Below are 21,780 nucleotides of genomic sequence, written 5' to 3'. Positions count from 1 at the left end.
CTTTTGATTGTTCCAGAAGCAAAAAAGGTAGCATGTCTTTTCCAAGGTCAGGGAATCAATCAGTGAAATAGCAGTCTGTTGCCAGGCCCATGTATTACTCATAAAATCATCCTTGTCTTTTTGTGCCTGGAGAATTCTTTTCCTCCTTTCTCCTCCCAAATCATTTTTTCTCCCTATTTTTCTCTCTTGCTTTTTTCAGGTTATCTTTCCTCACTTAACCTCTGACATTCTCTGATGCTATAAAAAAGGACAAAAGGCAAGAGCCGACAGGAACCAGCACAGTCAGACTCTTGTCCTTGTCCAGCACTGCCTTTTAATTTGTGGGAGAGAACAGTAGGAGAGATCATTTCATGCTGCGTATATTGCTGACATGCGGAGTCAGGAAAAACAGACACACTCATGACTTCCTTTGAGAGTGACTTCCTCAGCCAGGGTACTATTCCCTTAATGAAGCAGCCACACAGTGCTAGGGCAGCCCAGCAACTTTTACTGTAATATTTAAATCCTGTATGCATGGCAACATTTTTTTTAAATTATCAGAATAAAAAATAGCTCAATCTTTCTAATTTATTTGCAAAAGTCCTATTTTTGTCACAACTGCCTTATTTTAAATGTAAATGTCCCAGATTTAGTTTTTTTAACTTGAAGAGGAGGTGTAATGTAGAAGATCCAACAATTAAAACTATGCAAAATCCACTTTCATGTCTCTGAATGTTTCTGTATTCTTTCAGATGTTCTGACTTTAAATTCCCCAAATCAAGATAAGCACATGAAAGGCTTGGCCTATTCTGCCTTTCACATCATTAAAATGTAGTGCTGTTCTTAGGATAAGCTTTTTTTGCTGTCTGATAAATATTCATAAAAGTCAATGAATGCAATTCAGCAGAGTTCTGTAATCTCGCAAATAACTTATTTCTAAAAATCTCATCAGCTCTGCTAAAATTGCCTTTACTTTTATACAATTTTTTCAGCTAAAAAAAAGTCACTACTAAGAGTTAAGCATTATATTGTTTTATATTACTGGCACAGAATTATTAGAAAGTCTCTTTTAGGTTTTTTTTTCTTTTTTATTCCCTGTGATAACAATAATGGTGCAGAAGCTGGTAGATGCTGAAGCAACACCAGAACGGTAAGGAGCAGTGCAAGGTCCTATAAGGATCCCAGGTCTGTGCCCTGCCTATAGTCAGAGAGAGTTAAATGATGTAATTTATATGGAAAGTGCTGTTTGGTTTAGGTTGGATCGGTGTAATTTGCATAAAGCAAACTTAAGCAAGACACAAAGATTTGAATTCAACTAAAATATATTTTATTGTAGACGTTATCAAGACAATCTTCCTTGAAGTTTTTATTTTAAAGCACCCAAAAAAGTAAAACAGGAGAGTAGCCAACGATAAACTGACCCTACAGTGATCCTGACAACGTATCTCGGGGTTGAGCTGCTGTCACTTAGCCTGTTAATGTTTGATCACTTTGAAAAGCAGCTTTCCCACTGGGGTGGTTCTCCCGGCACGCATTTGCATTCCAGCTCTTGCCGTCATCAAATCAAGCGTTTTTGTCAGGCTGTACCTTGTAACTACATTGATTACGATTTTGACATTTGAATGACTCTTTTTTCCCAGACCTGTTTAGCAGCAGAGCTATTTTCAGGGCAATCTGCATTTGCAAACAGGATGAAATTACAGAACAGGAGAACAGGTTGTGGTGCTGTTCATTAAATGACCACAGAAGTACACCTGACACAAGTGTTACAACTGGTGCTTCTCCTCCAGTTCGGTAAGGGCTGAAAAAAGAGTTGGAATTGAGGAGTGGTCATGAAGGTAAGTGTTATCTTCTAGTCCTCTCTGCTAGCAGACCCCAAATTACATCTCTAAGGTCATCCCAGGCCTACTGTTGCACAGCCATTTTCAGGGCAGCCTGCCTGCTTGAGAGTCTCTTTGGGAACCTTAGGAAGTCTCCGAGTCGAAGTAAGGACTTTCACTTTTTCATGCTGACAGTCATAGTCTAAACTATGTTTTTGCCTCCGTCACGTATGGCCTGGTGAGTCAGACCCACGGAACAGCCTCAATGGGCATTTTTCTATTTCTGCCGTTGAGGCCAGAGGACAGGTGAAATGCATGACCCCATCTTCCTCCCCGTTTCACTCCCTGGTTGAGGGGATAAAAACACGGCTGGAGTTTGCCACCTGCCTCCCCAGGTGGTGGGGACAGACTTGGAGGGAGGTTCCCACCTCTGGCCCGGGGCCTCGCAGTGCCGTTCCTGGGGGCAGTGCCGGTAACCTCCTTCTCTTCCAGCCTTCCGGGTGCTATTCCTCTGCGGGGGATTGCTGGTGACACGATACCCGCGGGGAGGGGGGGAGGAGACGGGCCGCCTGTGACTCGCCGGCACACGGGCACAGGCAGCTGGCCGGGGTGGTAGGAAGCGGCCAGGGCTCGGGAGACCGTACCGGCCGCGAGGCTAGCGGCAGCAGGCAGTTCCCCCGCCCTCGGCGGCGGGGGGGGGCCGGCACTCCCCCCCGCCAGGGCCCTGGGGCGGGGCGGGCGGTGAGTGACGGCGCCAGCAGGTGCGGGGGAAGAGGCACCCCCGGCCGCCCGCTCTCCTCAGGGATCCCGTGAGAGGAGGCGAGGACCCTGGCGTGCCGGGGAGAGGGCGCAAATTTGCGAAGGGTGCCACTTCCCCGGGGGAAGGAGGGCTGAGGGGTGCTGGGGAGCGCGGCGCCAGCTGCGCCCTCAGTGGCGGCTCCTCGGGGCTCACCGCCGCTGCGGGGGAGCGGGACTCAGCGGAGGCGTCTACCTTCTGGGCGGGGGCCTGCGTGGGCGCTGAGGCGGGGAAGGGCTGCTCTGTCGCTCTCCGACCTGCCCTCCTGTCACCGGCCCCTGCCAGCTTCCCCCTCCCCCCCCCCCAGTGCCGCCCCTGCCCGTAGCGCTGGCCGCCGGGCTGCGTCTTCCCCCTCCCGTTGCAGGCTTCTCTCTGCTGGTGCTCGCCGGTCGGGCACGAGGCGGAGCCGAGGAGCGCGACGCGTGCCGCCAACGTGCCGGGTCTGAGGCGGTGGCGACGGACAGATGGAGCCCGACGGCGCGGTGAGGAGGCCGGCTGGGTGACGAGGCTGCCTCCCGGGGGGCCGGGGAGCCGCTCCTGCGAGAGGGCAGGGAGCGGCGGCGGGGGGTCGAAGCGCAGCCTTCCCGCCAAAGTGCCCCTCGCTGGCGGCGGTGGTTGCGGCCCTGTCCCCGCCCCCGCGGGATGCCGCCATTTCCTCAGTGGTACGGCGCTCTGGGGTGGCTTCAAGTTCTGGTAAACCGCTCCCCTTGCTTCGGGTTTACAGCGGTACATGATACCTGGGAAAGACGGGTGTCTAATTTCTGACATTATAGGATACGGACTGTAAAAGGGGAGTTGTTCGGGGGTAAGGTGGGATTGATCACCAGGCCTTTGTAGTGTTTGGTTGTCCGACTGTGGATGTGTTCAACATAAAAATGAGAATTTATCAATTCTGGTGAAGAGCAGTTGTCAAACACATTAAATAACCCATAAAAATACTGATGAATATACATATCCATACTGTTTGGAAAAAAAATGATAAAAAGTTAGTTTAAACACCTGTAAAAACAAACGATTAGGCAAGTGACATGCTGTTAACACAGATTTTTTTTTTTTTTAATACTGTTTTCTTACTGCTACGCTGGTTTTAAAGAGCGGAAATGATGTTTGAGATAGCTATCAGAATACAGATTTTAATGTTTTAAAATTCATTGGGGTTTACTGTATTGGGAGTTCACAATGTGTTTACTCATTTTTTCCATTTGGCATTTGGGTTCTGTTTTTTTTTTTTTAAATAAGACTTTCTACTCAAACTTGTGTGGAGAAAATGAAATTCGAGATCTTTGAGGCAAGGAATACCTTTTGGCTGTGGTGTCAACTGTTAATTGTTACTTTATACTTAAATTCAGATATTTTAGTGCTGTACACAATTGCCAGATGATTATACAAGTCGAATATTGTATTTGGTGTGAGAGATGAAGAAAGTAACCTGTTTCATTGTCCTTCAGAAGTTGTTCTTGGCAGAAAACGGTCATCCTTTTAAAACCTTTGGGACTGTAGCAATTATGATTGTTCCTTGCTTGTAAGTGTGGGTTTTTTTCAGGTTAGGCACTACTCTAGGATAGTATTCCTACTAGGAGGAATGCATACTTTCTCCTGAACAGATCAAGTTAAAGACTTGGGTTTTTCCTCTGCCCTAAATGCATATGTTTTAGTAAATTTGGAAAGGATTTTTGTCTTCCCTGAAACTAAAAAGACATGTACTAAGCTGGATGGATTGTCTTTAAGGTATCCAAAACAATGGCATTAACACATTACACAGAATTAATAGGACTAATTCTCAGGTAGCTAAGGAAATATCAAATTACCCTAGAAGAGCTTGCGGGGCAAACAAAAAGACAACTTTTTTAGGTAATCATTCAGGTTGGAAAAGACCTTTAAGATCCTAACATTCTTCTTCATTATTGATCTTCTGTTTCTTACTGCACTTTAACTGTCAGCCTTCATTTTTTGTGTGTTCTCTCAAAGATAAAGCGATTTGTTTTTATCCAGGAGCGCTTAAAGGCAAAGATAAGAAAATGCTGTTCTGTGAATAAGTGAGAGAGGCAAAATCAGGGTAAATGAAAGGGGGATTTTGTGAAGAGAACTGTTTAAGAGCACTTCATTTTCTGTTCTAGTTTTATTTCTCTTGAAATCCTTTCAAAAGAAAGGTTGGAGGCTGATACCCCTAGATTCCTACTTCCAGTTTTCACTGCTCTGCTTACTGTTAGTCTTGTCTGCAGCCTGCAGCAGCTGCTTGTCTTTCACTTTGGGCTCCTTCCTTAGTGGTACTATCAGGGCACTATGGCCCAGGACTGGTTTTAGTAAACTTTAGTTGGGGGGGCACACAACAAAAATGGTCTTGAAGCCTCTACTGCAATTCCTATTAGAGAAGCTAGAGACAGTACTACATAGCTGCTTTACAGCTATCATCTCACAGTTAGGATTGACTATGTAAGGCAGTATTAGTTTGTTCTGAAAAGGGTTTCCAGTGAAATGCAAGTCTGTATTGTTTCGCAATTCACAGGTGTAAGCATGGTAGAAGTTAAAACATCAGGCAGACTTCACTAAATAATGGTTTCCGTGACGTTCCCACCGTACTACGTTCCTTTCCTTTACTGGGGCAAGAACAATCTGGTGGTTGTTTTGCAGAAAGGAATTCTGTTAGGATCACTGTGCACTGTGTTTGTAGGCCAAGAGTGTTGTATTGAAAGACTAGTCTTTGAGTGCTATTCTCATCGTTTGTAATGGGCTTGTTGATTTTATGTGGTGGAATTATGGGTGCTTGGCACTTGGAAAATGAAGCAGAAGCTGTTGCAGAGCAGAGTTTTGTAGATGTGTGTGAGAGTGCAGGTTGAGTTGAAAAGGTGCTTTCTATATAGGCTTAAACTAACGGGCTTCTAGTAGGTGTAAATTAATCTCTGAAATAGAATTCATAACTTGGGATTCATACAGCAGTGTGCTGTGCAAAGAGAAAAACTAACATTGGGGGATTAGGCCCCAGATGTCTAATTCAGAAAGGTATTAAAATAAAAGTCAAACTTCAGACCATAGTGTATTCCGTAAGTTACTGAATTGCTTAAAACTAAGCTTATGTTTAAATACTTTGAGCTGCATTTTGAATAAAAATACATGGTTAATGTTCAGTTGTTCTGCATTCGCTGTGCCTCCCAAAAAATTCTGTATGTATATTCTGTTGAGATTTTTTTTTTTATTTAATAGCTTATAACATGTAAGATACTGAAAATATTTTCTTTCAATTAGCAGACCACAAATCAGACACAAACAGAATCTTTGTCTTCATCTCCCAACACTGTGTCACCGGTGCCATTAAATAATCTGACCAGTGCTCCAAGGTTTGGAACAGTTACTCCAAATCGCATCTTTGTAGGAGGAATTGATTTTAAGGTATTTTTTTTTTTCCTAATTTTACTACTAAATGATAATTTATAACACTATAAAAATCAGTAGGAAAAAATGTGAGGCATAATCACATGTGTTTGTTTAGGTGGTAAGTGCCCTTCACTGTGATGTTCAAATCAACAGTAGAGAATAAAGCTTTAAGCCTTGATTTGTGTAACTGTACTACAAAGTTGACTCTGTACACCTAGCTGCTAGAAGCTTTTGATGTACTGGTTCTTCAGAATTTTCTCTCTTCAAAGAAGGTGGCTTTTGTAATCAGCAGAGCTTGTGGTAGAAAAGTATGTAGAAGTTTTTTTTTATTGTGTATAACACAGTGTAATTTAATAAACGATAAACACAATGTTATAGATTGCAAACAGAGCAAATGTCAGTAGCTTCAGTTCCTCTAGCACTTTTCTTCCAGTTCATACAAAGAAGGAGCTACAGTGCATGTATTCTGCACTTACCATAGTAATTTTCTTAAAAGCAAGTGTTTGTTTTAAAACAAATATTAAAGCTTCTGTGGACGATTTGCAGTACTGATCTGAATTCTTAGAATGTTTGTGCCTTTGCATATGCCCTAAAAACCTCAAATAGCAGTGAATATTGAACCATTCTTACATTGTTCAGTCACTTTGAACATTTGTAGCAAGATATGCACCAGACCTTTATACCAGCTACTCTCATTTTTCTTCCTTACCACTTTAGAGAATAAGTTAAGTCATTGACTTTTGTGAAACATTGTTGGTCTACTTAGCTGTTTCTTTGTTCCCACCAACAGTATCTTCTCTGCCTTAATCCTCCTAGGCTGAGGACCTTTTGAGCACTGACTCAGATGAAGAGGAGGAAGAATGACAATTCACTCAGGCTATTTTGCATAATAAATACAAGAAATTCTAGGATCTTCTGGCTCATTTGGCTGAGATAATTCACACGGAGGCGTTCATAATACAAGACATGTTGTATGAGGTCTTCAGTATATTTGGGCTTTAGCAAAGAGGCACAGTAGCTTTTTGCATTAATTGTAAGCAAATTACTAGAACTGTAAAAAGACCTGTCTCACTATTCTTTCTTCACTGCAATTTCAAAGGTTAAAACACTTTTCTGCATAACGTATCAATATTCTTGTTAATTGTCATGTTTATTGTTCATTTTGAAGGGTCTCTTGACTTTCTGGTTCAGTCACTGATAGGTCAAAATCTATTATGAATCTTAATTTCAACAATAGGAATTAAGTGTATTTGTATTTCTAAGCATAAAGAAGATAGATTTCGTTGGGAAAGGAAATAGAAGGGATGAAACCTCTGTAGACATTTTACCTGCTCTTCCATTTCTATGACTCTTGATAGCAAGTAGAGCCTTAAATTTCTGTTCAAATCATAGGATGTATATGTCAGTCTTGGATTGTTTGTTATTGGCAATCTTATGGTAAAAAGCATTGATTTTTGTTGGTTTTTTCCCCCCAAAGGTCTTATTCAAGTCAGCTGGGGGGAGGGGAGGGTGGTAAAAAAGCTATTTATTTATTTTTGTGAAAAAGGGAGACACTTAATCAACAAAAGTTATTTGCTTCCCAGCAAGCTCTTTTATCATTTTGCCAGACGCTTCCATTTGGTCTGTCACCATAGCAGTGATTCCTATTTGTAAAAGGAAATGTCTGGCCTCTTAAATTTAGAGAAACAATTCAGTAAGAGAAGTTACAATTGAGTACACTTTCATATTGGTCTGAAGAGCTCTTTCTTCAGTGGTGTGTGCCATGTATCTTTGACATATGTGAAGGCTTAACATTAGCCTTTCTTAAGAATCTGACAAGTGCTTTTGTCCTGTCATGAGCAGGAAAAGGTAAGTCCTTAATGTGTTTCTGGCAAGCTTCTAGATACCATGTTTGTCCGATACTTGCAAACTTCACTGTGAATCATAGAATAGTGTTTCCTTCTTATTCCCCTTCAGTACACTGCTCTGCAGATAAACCTTTGGCTTTCCAAGTTCATAGTCTTGTGTAGCCATGCTTCATGTCCTTGAGGTGTTAAATGACACTTTCAGGCCTGATCAATCTTAAGGGCTCTTTGGTTGTTTCTTGGCGTATTTTAGCCTTCAACTATTTTGTTTCAGGTTCTTTTTCTCAGCTTTGTGAAGCAGCTGAGCTGCATGTAACATATGGAGCTTAAAAGAAGCAATCCTTCAGAAATGGGAAATTTTATCTATAGGCCTTTCATTTCTAAGCAGATACATTTTGGTGTTTATTGGAGAAAATTTTAAAGGAAAGGAAAATCTCCACTATGAGTCTTTTGTACTTTGTACGTGTTTTTCATTACTCAAGAATGTGGCAACACTTTAGCATATGCTGTAGAATTGGTTTATATAAGCTATCAGTTGTTTGGCTGAATCTGTTTTCCTATGTACGCAGGCTTTCACACTTCTATTTAGGTGCAAGGCATGATCATCTATTCAAGAGAGTGGTTCTGGACTCCAGTCAGAAATTTTTTAACCTTTCCATGGTGGGTAGTTTCTCAAGAACCAGTGCAGGCAGTTTCCAAGGAGAGAACACAACTACTGAGCTGTAATAAAACATGAAGTATTTAATGCCTGTTCAGTGCATTTGTATCTGTTGTTACTCCTCATGCTTTCAGAGTGGCTGAGTATTTTTCTAATATTTTAATGCCTGAATACTTGGATTAGTGAGGGAGATAAAGCAGTCTTCTACTGTCATTGCTATCTGCTGGACTTAGAGGTTGTAGCAAGCAAGCTGCATTATTTCTTTTTGTAAAATGTGTCTTGAGGGTAGAATTATTCAAAAAGAGCATTAATTTCATATTCTTTCCGGTTATGAAAGTTGTTTAAATTAGGTTTTGTTTCTCAAACTTAGACGAGGCAGATAAGCCTTTGTACAGGAGAGGATTTACGAAATTGTATACGTGCAGTTAAAAACAATAAAAGTCATTCACTTAGAGGTAAAATGGTACTTCTGACACACATCTTTAAAATAACGAAAAGTATAGATGAATACAGAAATTGCTTGAAGCATATAGAGATCCATGCATATAAGCATACTTCTTCCAGCACTAGGTATAGTATTAACTATGGACCATGTAGAACAACACTTGAAAATCTGAAATGTGGTATTTAGGGCACCATATTTGATATATGCTTACATTGTTAAAGAAAACCGATTCATAGAAGGTAGACGAGTGTTCACATAGCTTAGGTGTGCCTTTACATTAGGAACTTGTCTTCTTCCATGCGTACTCAGAAGGGAACAGTTTCCTCCAAGTGGATTTAGACCATTCTCCATTCAAAGGACCTTTTCTTACTTAATTTATAAAAGGAAGTTCCTGTGGTGTGCCTATACATATTTTCAGTCTTATATTAAATATATTTTAGAAAGAGGGATCATGGTAAATTAGATGGATTTGACCCTTATGTCACTGTGGTTTAGTGGGGATTTTTTTCATATGTGACCTATGCATATCCTTTATGGAAGCCTACATACTCTGCTGTTTTGAAGTTTGAAAACATTGCAGTGATGTTTCATATTGTAAACAGTGCTCTAGTATGTAATTTACAGGAACTGAAATTCAGATCTAGTAAACCTGCTTCAATGGTCTTGCCTGTAAAGGGATAGTTGTTATGTAAATCCACTAAAAAAGGAATTTTAATATTTTAGTGGTTTTCTAGCATTATTGCTGAATTTGAAAATGCAGTAATTAAACAGGGATGCTGTCCTCTTGCTGTGAGCCTCATACATTCTCATTCTTTCTTCCTATCCAGGTTTATAATTAGTTTGTAGCAAACTTTATCCTGTAGAAGTCTTATGGTAAATATTTATTGAATAACTATGCAAACCAACTTTTCTTTTTCCCCCCCTTGATTTACTGTACTAGACTAATGAAAATGATCTGAGGAAGTTTTTTGCTCAGTATGGCGGTGTGAAAGAAGTGAAGATAGTAAATGACAGAGCTGGAGTATCAAAGGGGTTGGTATAGTAGAATAAGCATGTTGTGGGAATTGAAAATATAACAGAAAGCTGACTGACTATAGTAAATTTGATTATGATTTTCATAGCTCAGAATATTATTAATTTTATGTCATTGATGTTCCCAGTTATTCTGTGTATGCAAAAATCTGCTCTTGCCCGCTAATGTCTATGTATAAATGTCTTTGTAATTTGCATAACTAAAATTCTGTGGTCATGTTATTATGTAAGATGAAGCTGTGTGCAACTAGGAAAAACTCAATAGTCCTTCAGGTTTTTTATTATAGTAATAATTTAAGTAGATAATCCTATAAAGGTAACTTAGTTATTAAACATCTATATTTCTACTACTGAAAGCCAATGTGGAAAGGAGCCTAAGAATGGAGGAAGAGGTGAGATACACCTGATTGTGCCGGAGTGCATGGCAATAACTGAGTTTTTCTGTGAAGATTTTTTGGAACGAGAACACAGGGGAAAAATCTGACAATGAATCATGATTGCAGAAAAGGGGACTAAGACTGGAAGTCAACAATAGAGAAATGCCAAAGAGCAAAACTGGAGAAAGATTAAGACTGGGTAGTAAAGTTGTTGCTAGAACCTAAAGGACGGTGAAAGAAGTAAGATGGGGAACTGAACTGCCACAGAAGGGTGGAAAGAGGGCTGAAGCAAAAAGGAATGTGCATGAGAATTTGTACCTGTAAAGTTCACTTAAAGTTCACTTTGCTCAGAAGTTCTCTTCTGCGTAGTAAGCCTGTGGTGTCTGAATCTCATAATTTTAATGCTGTCAGCGCTTAACATATATCAGCAAATTACACACTGAGCTGCAGGTCTTAGCATAGAGTATACACCTGCATGGCATGTTGGACTTGGTCCTGGTCCCAGATCTGTCACCAAGCCTCTTACTCTTTTACTGAATTCCAAGAAACATCTGAGACTTGCAATACATGTGTCCGTATAATACAATAACCCACAAATATCCAATTATTATGCAGCTGTGATTGCCAACATATGTCTCACAGTAAATATGTTGGAAAATAATTACTTTTAATGGTGTTGGGATTTCTATTTAAATCCAAGCACAGGCTTCACTGCTTCTCATTGACAAGTGATTTAAGAAACTTACAAGTTTGCGTGATTGATTATGTCTATTAGTTTATTGTCCAGATAGCACATAGAATGAAAAGTCTGTGTAGGTAAGGTCCCAAGCTAGGAAAATAGTTTGTGTTCTTTGAACTTGGAAATGTTTCCAAATTTGTTTAGAGAAGGCAATACAGGAAAAGCCCACAGATGTAAAAGTATAGTTGGTCAGAGACCTACTGGACCTCTGTACTCAAATAAGCATGGAAATGCTCACAAAGAATGATATGTTGTATTGCAAAATGTGATCTGCTGGCTGGAATGACAGAGGCCTTCTTGGTATCTTCTGAAATCTGACCATGAGAAATGAGCCATGAACCTAAGAAATTAGGCATACAAAACTACTAAAAGACTTCAAAAAAAGATTTGTTGATATTCAGAAAGTTGAAGTTAATTGGGGGGGGGGGGGGGCAGGAATCCATTTTTTTGTATGTATGTGTTGTGGTACAGACTTTAATTATAAGATCAGATACTTTACTTTTGCACAGGCAGTGCCACATTCAGTGGCCTAGATTTCTCTGAGAATTAATTGAGGGAATTTGGTACAGCAGGAGTTCTGTGTAGAAAGCCCGTTTGATTTGTTGCCACAGTTAGAAGAGGTATGGTGAAAGAGACATACTGTCTCATGAAGTATGAGAACTTCATCCTTAATCACCACAGAGCTCTTGTTTAATGCTAGTCATGTCAAGAATGGCAAGAATAATTCACAGATAAACACTGTCTCTGCATTGCTGCTTTTTCTGAGAACTCAATATACTGGATAGTGCTTGTGGAAGTGTGGAGCATTCACAGTTGTTGCTGAACTAGGTGGGAGCTGTGCTATAAAGTATAGTATAAAAAAAAAATAACATCCCAAGTGTCTTATCTTGGGCACCCGTAACAAGTGAGAGCTTCAGATCAATATCTCTGTTTAATAGAAATGAAGGAACTAAAGACATACACTGAGTAACAAGGACAATAGAGAGAGTTTTGCATAGCTTTCTATGTGGGCTACTCATTCACTGCATAGAAACAGTAATATACGATGACGTACTTAAATATATTAGTAAGTAGACTATAACAAGGATGTTAGTTTAAGATTACAGTTGTTACTGCAATCTTTATTTCTACGATTGATTTTTTCCCATTAGTTTGCCTTTTAATGTCACTTGTACTATATATGAAGTAAAAATGTGCAATGTATATGAATATGAACTTTAGTGACTTAGCTTCTGTAATTTTTATTTAGATATGGCTTTGTTACTTTCGAAACACAAGAAGATGCACAAAAGATTTTACAAGAGGTAAGTGATAGTCTCCATTATGATTATCTCTTAAATGAAATACTTCATGTCATATTAGACACTAAGTAGCCCTGGTTGTCTGGTCCTCTTCTGTTTGCCAACTTGCATTTGAAGATCTGTTAAGTTTGGTCTCTGTAGTTAAGAAGATGGCTTAGAGAGATCTAAGATAAGATTTATACTGAGATTTTCTGGAACTAGGGAAGGGAGTTGCCAGTTCATAGTAGAGCTCTTTACTTTCTTAGTCTATGTGTGGTCCATAGTACATATAGAGCTATAAAGACTCTATCCTTCAAAATTGCTTTCATTTGTTTTACTAGGAAATCCATTGCTGTCAAGATTTTGTGGGGAGTTGGGAAAGATAACTGCTGTCTTTTATTCTGACATGTTTGATTGTCAGAGCTGACGTAATTCTTTTCAGGAATAATTTGATTCACCTGAAGTCTTAAACAATGAAGCTCATTTTATGTCCGTGTAGTTGTTGCTTCTCCTCTTAGCTACATTACTGTCTTGATGCTCCTTGTAGAACCTCCCTTGAGACATGGTTAGCTCTTCAGCTGTATGTTAGCTCCTCAGTTTGTTTTGTTTTTTAAATGTGTGCTCCATGTTCTCATTGGAATGTATTGGAGAGATCTGTTGTTCAGGATCTATTCATACATGTGAAAGTATCCAGATGCAAGGGGGGGAACCAAACCAGAAAACAGTATCCACGGCTTGCAAATTGCATTCTCCCAAATATAAAACTAGTTAAAATGTTGAAATACGGAGCCTTTGTTGGAAATTCATGTATTAAAATTCAAAATAAGAGCTGGGACATTTTCAAAGACACTTTCAGAGTGTTTTCAAAAAATACGGTTTTGTGGAGCCAGAGAGTATACAGACAGGAACTTTGAGTCAGCTACTTTTTTTCCCCTGTTTTTATTGTTTTATTTCTGTGAACTAGAATACCAATGGTACTGAGTACCATTGTGAAAATGGCTTAGGATTTTTGCCCCTGTTGTAACTGAAAAGCTGCTCCATGTGAAGTCTTACTGGTGTCTCATTCAATGATACTAATGCTTTTTTGTCTACTGCAAGTGCTTTAATTTAGATGTCCTACAATTCTATCACCTTTTTCATCTTTGCATCAAACTGCTATCTCATATTCATCTTAAGATCAATTAGCATCTAGGTCTTTCTCGGACATCTTAAGCTGAGAGTTTCTAGGCTTTAATAATTTATGTATGAAATGAATGATTTTTTTCATTTTGTACTCTTGAATTTCATCTCATTTATATGATATCCTGATGATCCTTTGCACTGATTTTTTTTTTTTGTCCTACTTTTCTATCATGAGTAGTGTCGCCAGAAATTTCTATGTTGCAGTCTTCGAAAGTATTAAATTGCATTAGTATCGAGAACAGACCTTGAGGAGTTTCACCAGGATCCTCTTTCCGGTCGTATGCTATTACTACTAATGTTACCTCTTCCATCTTTCTGAAGTAATTTTTTATTCACCACAGTTTTTCCTATTAGTCTTTGCTTTCTGTAGCATCATGTGTAATTTTTCAAGCAGTGCTGTATTAAATGCTTTGAAGAAGTCCATACAGATTAGATATTTCTCTTAACTGTGAAAGTTGTATATAAAAAAGTCTAAATTCTGATGGATCACATCAGTGAAATACATTGCACTGGAAAGAATCGTCTTCCTATTGTCTGTGTTGGAATGCTGTTTGACTGAAATGCACATCTGTTTCCTAGGAGTTGCTCTGTGTTTAATAGGCTAGGTAGGTATGTTTGCCGTAATTAATCCTTGTTTATGAAGTCCCAGATCCAACAAAATAGTTTAACCTCTTCCTGACTTTAAATCTGATAGGTGGGACTTTGCATTTTGTACAGGTGTTCAAGTATTTTGCGAAATTGGACTCAAATGAAGAAAATGTATTGATTATCTAACTGTTGTCCTTCTGTTGAATGTGATTTAGAACTGTATTTCTTTCTATGTTCCTCTTTAAGAAGTAATTATCTCCTTACTGGAGAAGTTAGAGCTCGGAAAACTGAAGACTTCGTGGTGTAACGTGGTAGTGTTTAGTGCTTATTCTCCCTTACGTAACTGTCCAGGGAAGCAGGCCTTCAGAACCCTTTCAAGTTTTGCAAAGCAGCATTAAATAGATGCTGACAACTAAAAAAACCCAGTTGATTTACCCTATTCTTTCCATTTTATTAACAAGTAGTGAGTTCAGTGTCAATTTAAAAACAAAGGTAAGGTTTTAATTTACCTGATGGACCTGATGCTCACTTTCTGTTGTAAGCAAAACAGTTGGAAGAGAATGTAGCTTTACTTGTCTGTACCTAGCACTTTTTTATTAAAAAAAAAAAAAAATCTTCTGCAATAGTTTAGCTTTACTAGGATATCTGTTTTAGTGTGCTTTTATGTTTTGTTAGCCTGGATGTAAGGAGTTTTAAGTCAGTCCTGAATGAATATGGGGACTTTCTACATTCAGCCCTTATAATCTGGCCATTTTCATAGGCTTACTTGTTCCTGTCATCTTTTGTAAAATAATGTTGTGATCATGAAAAAAAAAATTTATCTATACTTGAAATTGTCAGTTTGTGTATACATGTGCTTTTATAAAAGCAGTAAATACACGAGGAAGGTAAAACTAAAAAAATCTGCTGACAATTATAGGTATCAGTTGTTAGTCAAGAGGCTCCATGAGGAGTAAGTAATACTTGAAATTACCGATGATTAATTTTGTCTATGTGAAGTCTAAGGTTAGATTGAAAAGGAATTAGTATAGCTTTTGGGTTTTTTGAGATGCACTGTAAATAAAAAGCAGGGGAGAGGGTGAAACCTAAGTGCCTTGTCTACTTCCAACTTCTGTTTCTTGGATGCCTAGATATTTGTAGAAAATACACATAACGAATGTCTTTTTTTTTTTTCTTTAATTCTAGGCTAAAAAACTTAATTATAAGGATAAGAAATTGAATATTGGTCCAGCAATAAGAAAACAACAAATACGGAGTCCTCGTATGTATTTTTATTTACATTTATATATTGTGTAAGCGTCACTATGGATGTGAATTTTTAACCAACATGTACCTGGTTGTGCACTGTATTAATGCTTTGCATGGAGTATGCTCAGAATGGTTTGCAGTGGAAGTAAATGCATGCCAGTGGAAATGTCCAAATAAATAGATTGATGATCTTTGATTCTTTTATCTCTTTTAATATGTTGTTTACTTTCTTTCTTGGAAAAGATTATCTAGGAACAAACTGAATGGAAATTTCTCTGAGTTGCCAGGCAGAACCTCAAATCTAAACACTTTTGAGTGTCCTCACAGATTCTACAGGATAAAGCAGGCTGTGCTGGTTGGTTGGGTTGTTACCGATTTATTTATTTGTATTAGCAAAATCCATCAGGACTGTTGCATCTTGCTTTCTTTGGTAGAAACCATAAGGAATGGGTGGTTGCAGTCACCATTCATTTCTTAAGAGTTCTTTGCCGTAAGATAATGCAACGGATGCTGTATGTTTCTTCTCTGGCAAAGAACTATTTAGACTGAACACGTACATAAGAGGAGTATTGATAAGTCTTTTTGTCAGATGACTTTATCTTGAGCAAGTATGCTGTTACAATGTTCTTTTGGGGGAGACAGAAGACAGGTTTTCTTCTAGAGAAGATGCCCTCCCCTCTACCAGGAGCTGTTTTATTTCTATAAAACACTACTGAAAATGTAGGATATAAATCACCAACTTTTAAGACAAGATCTGTCAAGTTTTTGGCATAGCAGGACATGCTGTTTTGTTATTCCTCAGTAAGGGCCATGTGTCAGAGGTGTAAAATACATTCCTTTAAGTGCAGCAGGGAATGAAGGGTACTTTTGTAACTTCCTTCAGTATTTGTCCTATGGTACCTTTTGGAAGGGGGGGGGGGGGGGGGAACTTTTGTTCATATTCTGTCTGAGGACAACACAGATAATTTAGTTGTAACTGTTACATTGTTGATTAGAAGTAGTTCATATGTACGCTAACACTGTTGGTGCAGACATACTTTCTGCAGACAGGAAACTTCCCTCTCTCTTCCTCCCCTTGTGCATAGGTATGCCCAGGGAAAATGGGATACTTTGTTCCAACTGTATAGTTTCTTTGCTTTAGAAATTATTCAGCATGATCTTTGCTCAGTCATCATCAAGGGGTTATATGCTTTTTGCTATGCTTTATTTCCCTTTCCATCTTTGACTTGGACTTTCTCAGTTGCGCTGCGTGACTTGTGCTTCCTTCTTCTGACTTTTGTGCTGAATGTGTGTATTGATAGAAGAGGGGCATATCTCTTTAATTCAGAAACCTGGGGAACAGAGGGGAAAAAACCCTAAAAAATACTTTTTGGAGAAAGCTGCTGTGTCCTTTTGAGATCTCTGTGGCCCTGTTTCACTCTGCCACTTCTTCCTCAGGCCTAGGATAGATCTGTGATACAAGATCATATTGACATCTAGGGACATACCCTAGGATCTGATTTTAGTATCTGCTCTCATGCTCAGCCTACCAACCTTAGTCGCTAGGATACTTTCTCCTACTGCAGCTCATCTTGAGGTTCATGAAGCTATAAAATCTAGACTTGCAGTATCACTGTAGGGCTGTGGTTCTATTATATTTAGCAGAATTGAAGAGAGAGGCCATTTATCGCTGTCCTCTGCAGCCCACCTGTAATCTAGTACTTGTCTTCCCTACTATTAACTGAAACAATTTTTAGCTCTTCTGTCATCATAGGACCTTTTTTGTTAAGAACTTTGAACATACTGGGAGGACCACTCAGTCTGCTTTTCCCCAGCACCAAGTATTGTGAAAATGGGCTGAAAAGTAGCAACCAAACATGAACAATTAGAAGAATTGTTGTGGGCTGGAAGAATTTCAGATGGCTATATGTCCTCCAAGTTGTTTGGTGGTTTTTTGTGGGTTTTTTTTTTTCCTGTCACAGTGAGTTTGCTGGGTTTGATGGAGAATATTTCCTTTTCCTTTGTAAGAGACGTATTCCACAATAGCAGAAAGTTCTGTGCAATGTACTTGGTAGTTAGCGAAGTGGACAGGATTGCTGGCCGTGGGATCCTGTTGGTCTCCTCATTTGAGGATATCAGTAACTACTATTCTAGATTGCTTACTGGAGCTGAAGTAGCCTCTAATTTTTCTAAGGTCTGTTTAACGCTGTCCTAACAACCATCTTAGCTTTGACCTGTCTATGGATAGTATTTCAGCTTTATTGTATCTGAGTGTCTTCAGGCTTTTCTAGGAGTTAGTCAAACTCTTACCATCAGTGAAGGCCCTTGAATCATTGTGGGACCCTTCTTGGTCCTCCACTTAGCATTCTAGAAATCTCTTCAGTGTTGTGTCTGTCTATAAAATGGCACTTCCTCATGGCACTTACTTCTGCAAGGGAGATGAAAAACTAAAACTTGCTCAGTGATCTTCTTTATATTGTGTTCTTCCTGAGTTTTTCCATGCTATGTTCCTACTTAATGTGATTTCAAGATTTCAATTTCAATTACAGAATTAATTTTCCTTTTTTTTTACAGAAGTCTCTTTATATCTGGAACTGAAACTTGTCTTCATGTTTGACATGAAGTTCTAAAGAAACATGCAGTCCTGCCCCATGCCCCCCAAAATGCAGACAGAGATAGAGCCTAGGTGATCTCAAAAGCAGTGTTTGAAAAATAAACAAACTCTGCATAGGGGTAGATGTCCCTCTATTTGAATAATGCTTGCTGTCAGTACCCGTTAGACGGCTGTGTAGATAGAACTCTGCTCTGGGATCAGACCATGTGCATTTATAGCCTCTGCTGTAGCGGCAGCATTGCTGAGAAGTGTCCCTGTTGCTGACATCTAGATACCAGTTTTCACTTTTGCCAGGCAATGTGCCATCGCAGAAAGACAGTCTTTGTGTGTTGAGAAACCAGTCTGCACCTTGTAATGAAATCATTCTGGTTTTAGTGCTTGGATCCTGTTTCAGCTAAATACGAAAATGTGGAGGTTACCAATGAAAATCTCCTACAATGTGAAGTTACCTTTGGATATTTGAAGATTAAAAAAATATATATTTGCTGGTAATTGGAATATCTGTGTTTAGTAATATATATGCATGTCATCTTCTGCACCCCTTCCCATCTACCTCTGGAGACATCCTGTGACCATCTGCTTTTATGATTTTGTGTTTGAGAGGAAATCGAGATGGCACTAGGCACGCTGCCTCATGTTCTTTCCTTTGAGTGTTTTGCTTCTCTGAAGATCAGAAATGATCTTTTTCTTTATATGACCTACACATCTAAAAAAAAAAAATTTACTGGTAAGTAAACTTTAAAATATTAATTCCAGGTTCTACTGTAATACCGGAAGCTGGTACAATGTACTTAACTACTTCAAGTGGATACCCTTATATTTACCATAATGGAGTGGCTTATTTTCATACATCTGAAGTTGCTTCTGTTCCGCAGCCATGGCCAGTAAGTAGTTTATTTTTGTATATATGCTTTTCTGTGGACCAGGATGAGTGCAGTGTCTTCAGGTCCCTCCTGCTTCCAGTTTTGTCGGCTAAGCCTCATGTTTGATGTTTAAATGGCTTCCTTATATTAGTTTGTTTATTTTGTGTTTTGCTTTTTTAAAATATTGCTTAAGTGTATTATTCTTCTGCAGGGGACTTTGCTTTGATGTGACCTACTGGACAGGGTAGTTCAGAATCAGTGTGGGCCCTACCCCAGGAGAAGTTTTGTTTTACTAAGGAGTTGTTGGTGCTTATGACCCTTGATTGGCTCCATTTATTATTCCTCCATGAGTGAGGTCTTCTTGGCTGCAAAATATTATGCTGAGGATGAAGAGAGAACATAATACTAGATAAACAAATCAAAAGTGAAATTGGGTAATTTTATAGTCATTCACATACTCCTCTTCACAAATACTGCTTGTTTTAGGAGGAGGATAATTCAGTAGATCAGTTGGCTTTAGTAGGCTTGGGGAACTTGGACAGAATTTCTTGCGAAGTACAGGAAGGAGTTGTCAATCGCTTCAGTTTTTTACAAGACGGAAGGATTGCAAGACTGATGGGGTCTGCATAAGGCACAGGACCTACACAGAGGATGCATCCTTACTAATTTCTGTAAAAGCAGCATTCACAGAGGCTGTACATACCATCTCTATAAATAAGTGGAAAATCCCTTCACATATTGGGGGGTAAAAACTCAATAGAAGAATTACTAGTAAATAAAAACAGACTTTCCCAAAACAGAGATGAGAACAGTAATAGATTCTTTTATGTTGTTTATTTTGGCACTGTAGAATCTTTTTCTCAGTATTTAACCTGTTTTAATCACTTCTGTTAACTTCTAAGATGTTTGCTGTTCTAACAGAGGCATGATATAGTGCCTCATAGTGCCTTCTCAACTTCAGAGGATAAGCGTAAACACCTGTTCACATATTTTAGAAAGCCTTTTTTAAGTTCATGCTCTATAGTTCTAGAGAACTTGCTCAAATCCTACCTGTTGGAAAAACCAATACTTTTAGTGTTATAGTACTGAACTTTGGTTCTGGTGCCCTGGCTCAGATCCACTGTGTTTCAAACAAGTAGCACTCAATCTTTCCGATTAGAAATACTGCTGCCTCTTTTTGTTTCAGTTATTTACATATTCTTAATTTTCATCATTAGGAAAGTACCCATATAAAGAATTTAAGGAAAAAACCTAAAAATTTGATGTTACAGAAAACATTAATCAAAGATATTAATACTTTTTGGTGTGTATTGTGCATGTATAATAGTGCAGATGGGGTCTCTTTTTTTTCCATTTTGCATTCTGCATTTTCATATAGCGTTAGAATGAATTACAGTAGTTCTGGAGCAGTTCTTTCCTAAATATTTGCAGGAATGAGGCAATTGTCATGACATGGGAGTTGCACACACTAGCTTTAACTAATCAGAACTAGAGATTCATGGTCCTACGTTGTCCACTACCATGGCCATATTTTTCTGCCCCCCTTTTCTTTCACTGGTGTTTCTCTGACCCTAAACTGGGTCCCCCAAAATCCAGGCAGATTTCTAACTGGTTTAGCTCCCTAAACTGTCTCACTGCGAAATGAGATGAATGCTGGGGCTGGTGTGAGGAAGGGAACGGAAAAGGGAAGATTAGGTTGGGGCTGTGGAGAGGATAGGAATACATCAGTCACAACTTAGATTTCCCTAAGTGTTTACAAAAATGTACCTGTGGTCAGGGTAGTAGATGGCCTTAGCATCTCTAGATAGTGATGGCCTAGTGCTTTCTGGAAAGAACTAAGTAAATATGCCAAAGATTTTTGTTTCATCTGTAATGTAGGCCCTTAGAAACAGTGGTTTTGAAAAATCTGAGTGTAAGTTAAAACTTGGTAAATCCATTTTCAAAAGGGAGGGGAGGTGATTCAGCATTATAGTACTTCAGAACTGTTCTTAATAGGAGTGACAACTTATGAAATTGCTGCATTAAGACTTGTAACTTTTTTCTTTTTAAGTCACGCTCTGTTTCCAGTTCACCTATGATGGTGGCTCAACCAGTTTATCAGTCTCCTACATACCATTATCAGGTATCTGTTTGAAAATGGGTTTCAGACAATCAGTATTCCTTCCAGCCATGCAGTTTTATTTGTAGCGCCATCTCAGGTCTGTTTATTCTTAGGAAATAAAAAGGCTGTTCAAAATAGTCATATAAAACAGATTTTAATCTCATTGAAGGCTGTCTTTTCACTAGAATACAATTTATTCTGCCTATATAACTACATGGAAATGTAATAAATTAAAATTTTCTTTGGTGTTGCTAGACAGCTGGCTTAGTACTGTCCTTAACTTTTATCATCTAAGCCAAACTCCTGCTCAAAGCAGGGCTGGTTAGATCAGGTTTCTCAGGAACTTGTCCAGTTGAATTTTAAGTATCTCCAGTGATGGAGATTCCACAACCTTTCTGGACAGCCTCTTCCAATATTTGACCCTTCTCATGGTAAAAGACTTTTTTCCTTATAACTAGTTAAAATTTTCAATGTTCCAGCCTCTGTCCGTTGACTCCTGTGTGCTGAACACCTCTGAGAATCTGACTCGGTCATATTCATGCCCCACCCCCCTTAGTAGTTGTAGCCAGCAATAATTATCCCCTCCCGCCTTTATCCTTCTCAAGGCTGAACAAACCAAATTCTCTCAGCATCCTGATATGTCTGTCCTCCAGTCCCCTAACCATAATAGTGGCCCACTACTGGATTTATGCAGTATGTTCGTGTTTTTAATGTGTGTTGGAAAGTTAACTGCATTTTGTATCTTCTGTTTTCCTAATTAGGCACGCTTCTTAGATGCTTCAGTATTTTAGAAGCTTATGAAATGCCCAAGTCAGAGGCTGAGTAGAAGTAGACAAAACTATGTTCCTGAATTATTTGGGGGC

The 21,780-nt window shown here is 39.1% G+C and overlaps 1 protein-coding gene across 1 annotated transcript in view; it reads left to right on the top strand.

Annotated features, from left to right (window-relative positions):
• Window positions 1-1,760: 1,760 nt before the first annotated feature.
• The window catches only part of BOLL (boule RNA binding protein), a 32,633-nt gene continuing 12,613 nt past the window's right edge, over window positions 1,761-21,780 (top strand). Inside the window, exons 1-7 of the mRNA XM_076342306.1 lie at window positions 1,761-1,817; window positions 5,842-5,982; window positions 9,855-9,946; window positions 12,312-12,366; window positions 15,298-15,373; window positions 18,710-18,837; window positions 20,867-20,938. Of these exons, the coding sequence (XP_076198421.1) occupies window positions 1,812-1,817; window positions 5,842-5,982; window positions 9,855-9,946; window positions 12,312-12,366; window positions 15,298-15,373; window positions 18,710-18,837; window positions 20,867-20,938 (570 nt within the window). The 5' untranslated portion in view covers window positions 1,761-1,811. The remainder of the gene's footprint in view (window positions 1,818-5,841; window positions 5,983-9,854; window positions 9,947-12,311; window positions 12,367-15,297; window positions 15,374-18,709; window positions 18,838-20,866; window positions 20,939-21,780) is intronic.

This window comes from Aptenodytes patagonicus, chromosome 6, assembly GCF_965638725.1.
Source record: "Aptenodytes patagonicus chromosome 6, bAptPat1.pri.cur, whole genome shotgun sequence".
NCBI lineage: Eukaryota > Metazoa > Chordata > Aves > Sphenisciformes > Spheniscidae > Aptenodytes > Aptenodytes patagonicus.
The sequence above is the reverse complement of the archived record's forward strand: the minus strand, read 5'-3'. Positions and strand labels throughout refer to the sequence as shown.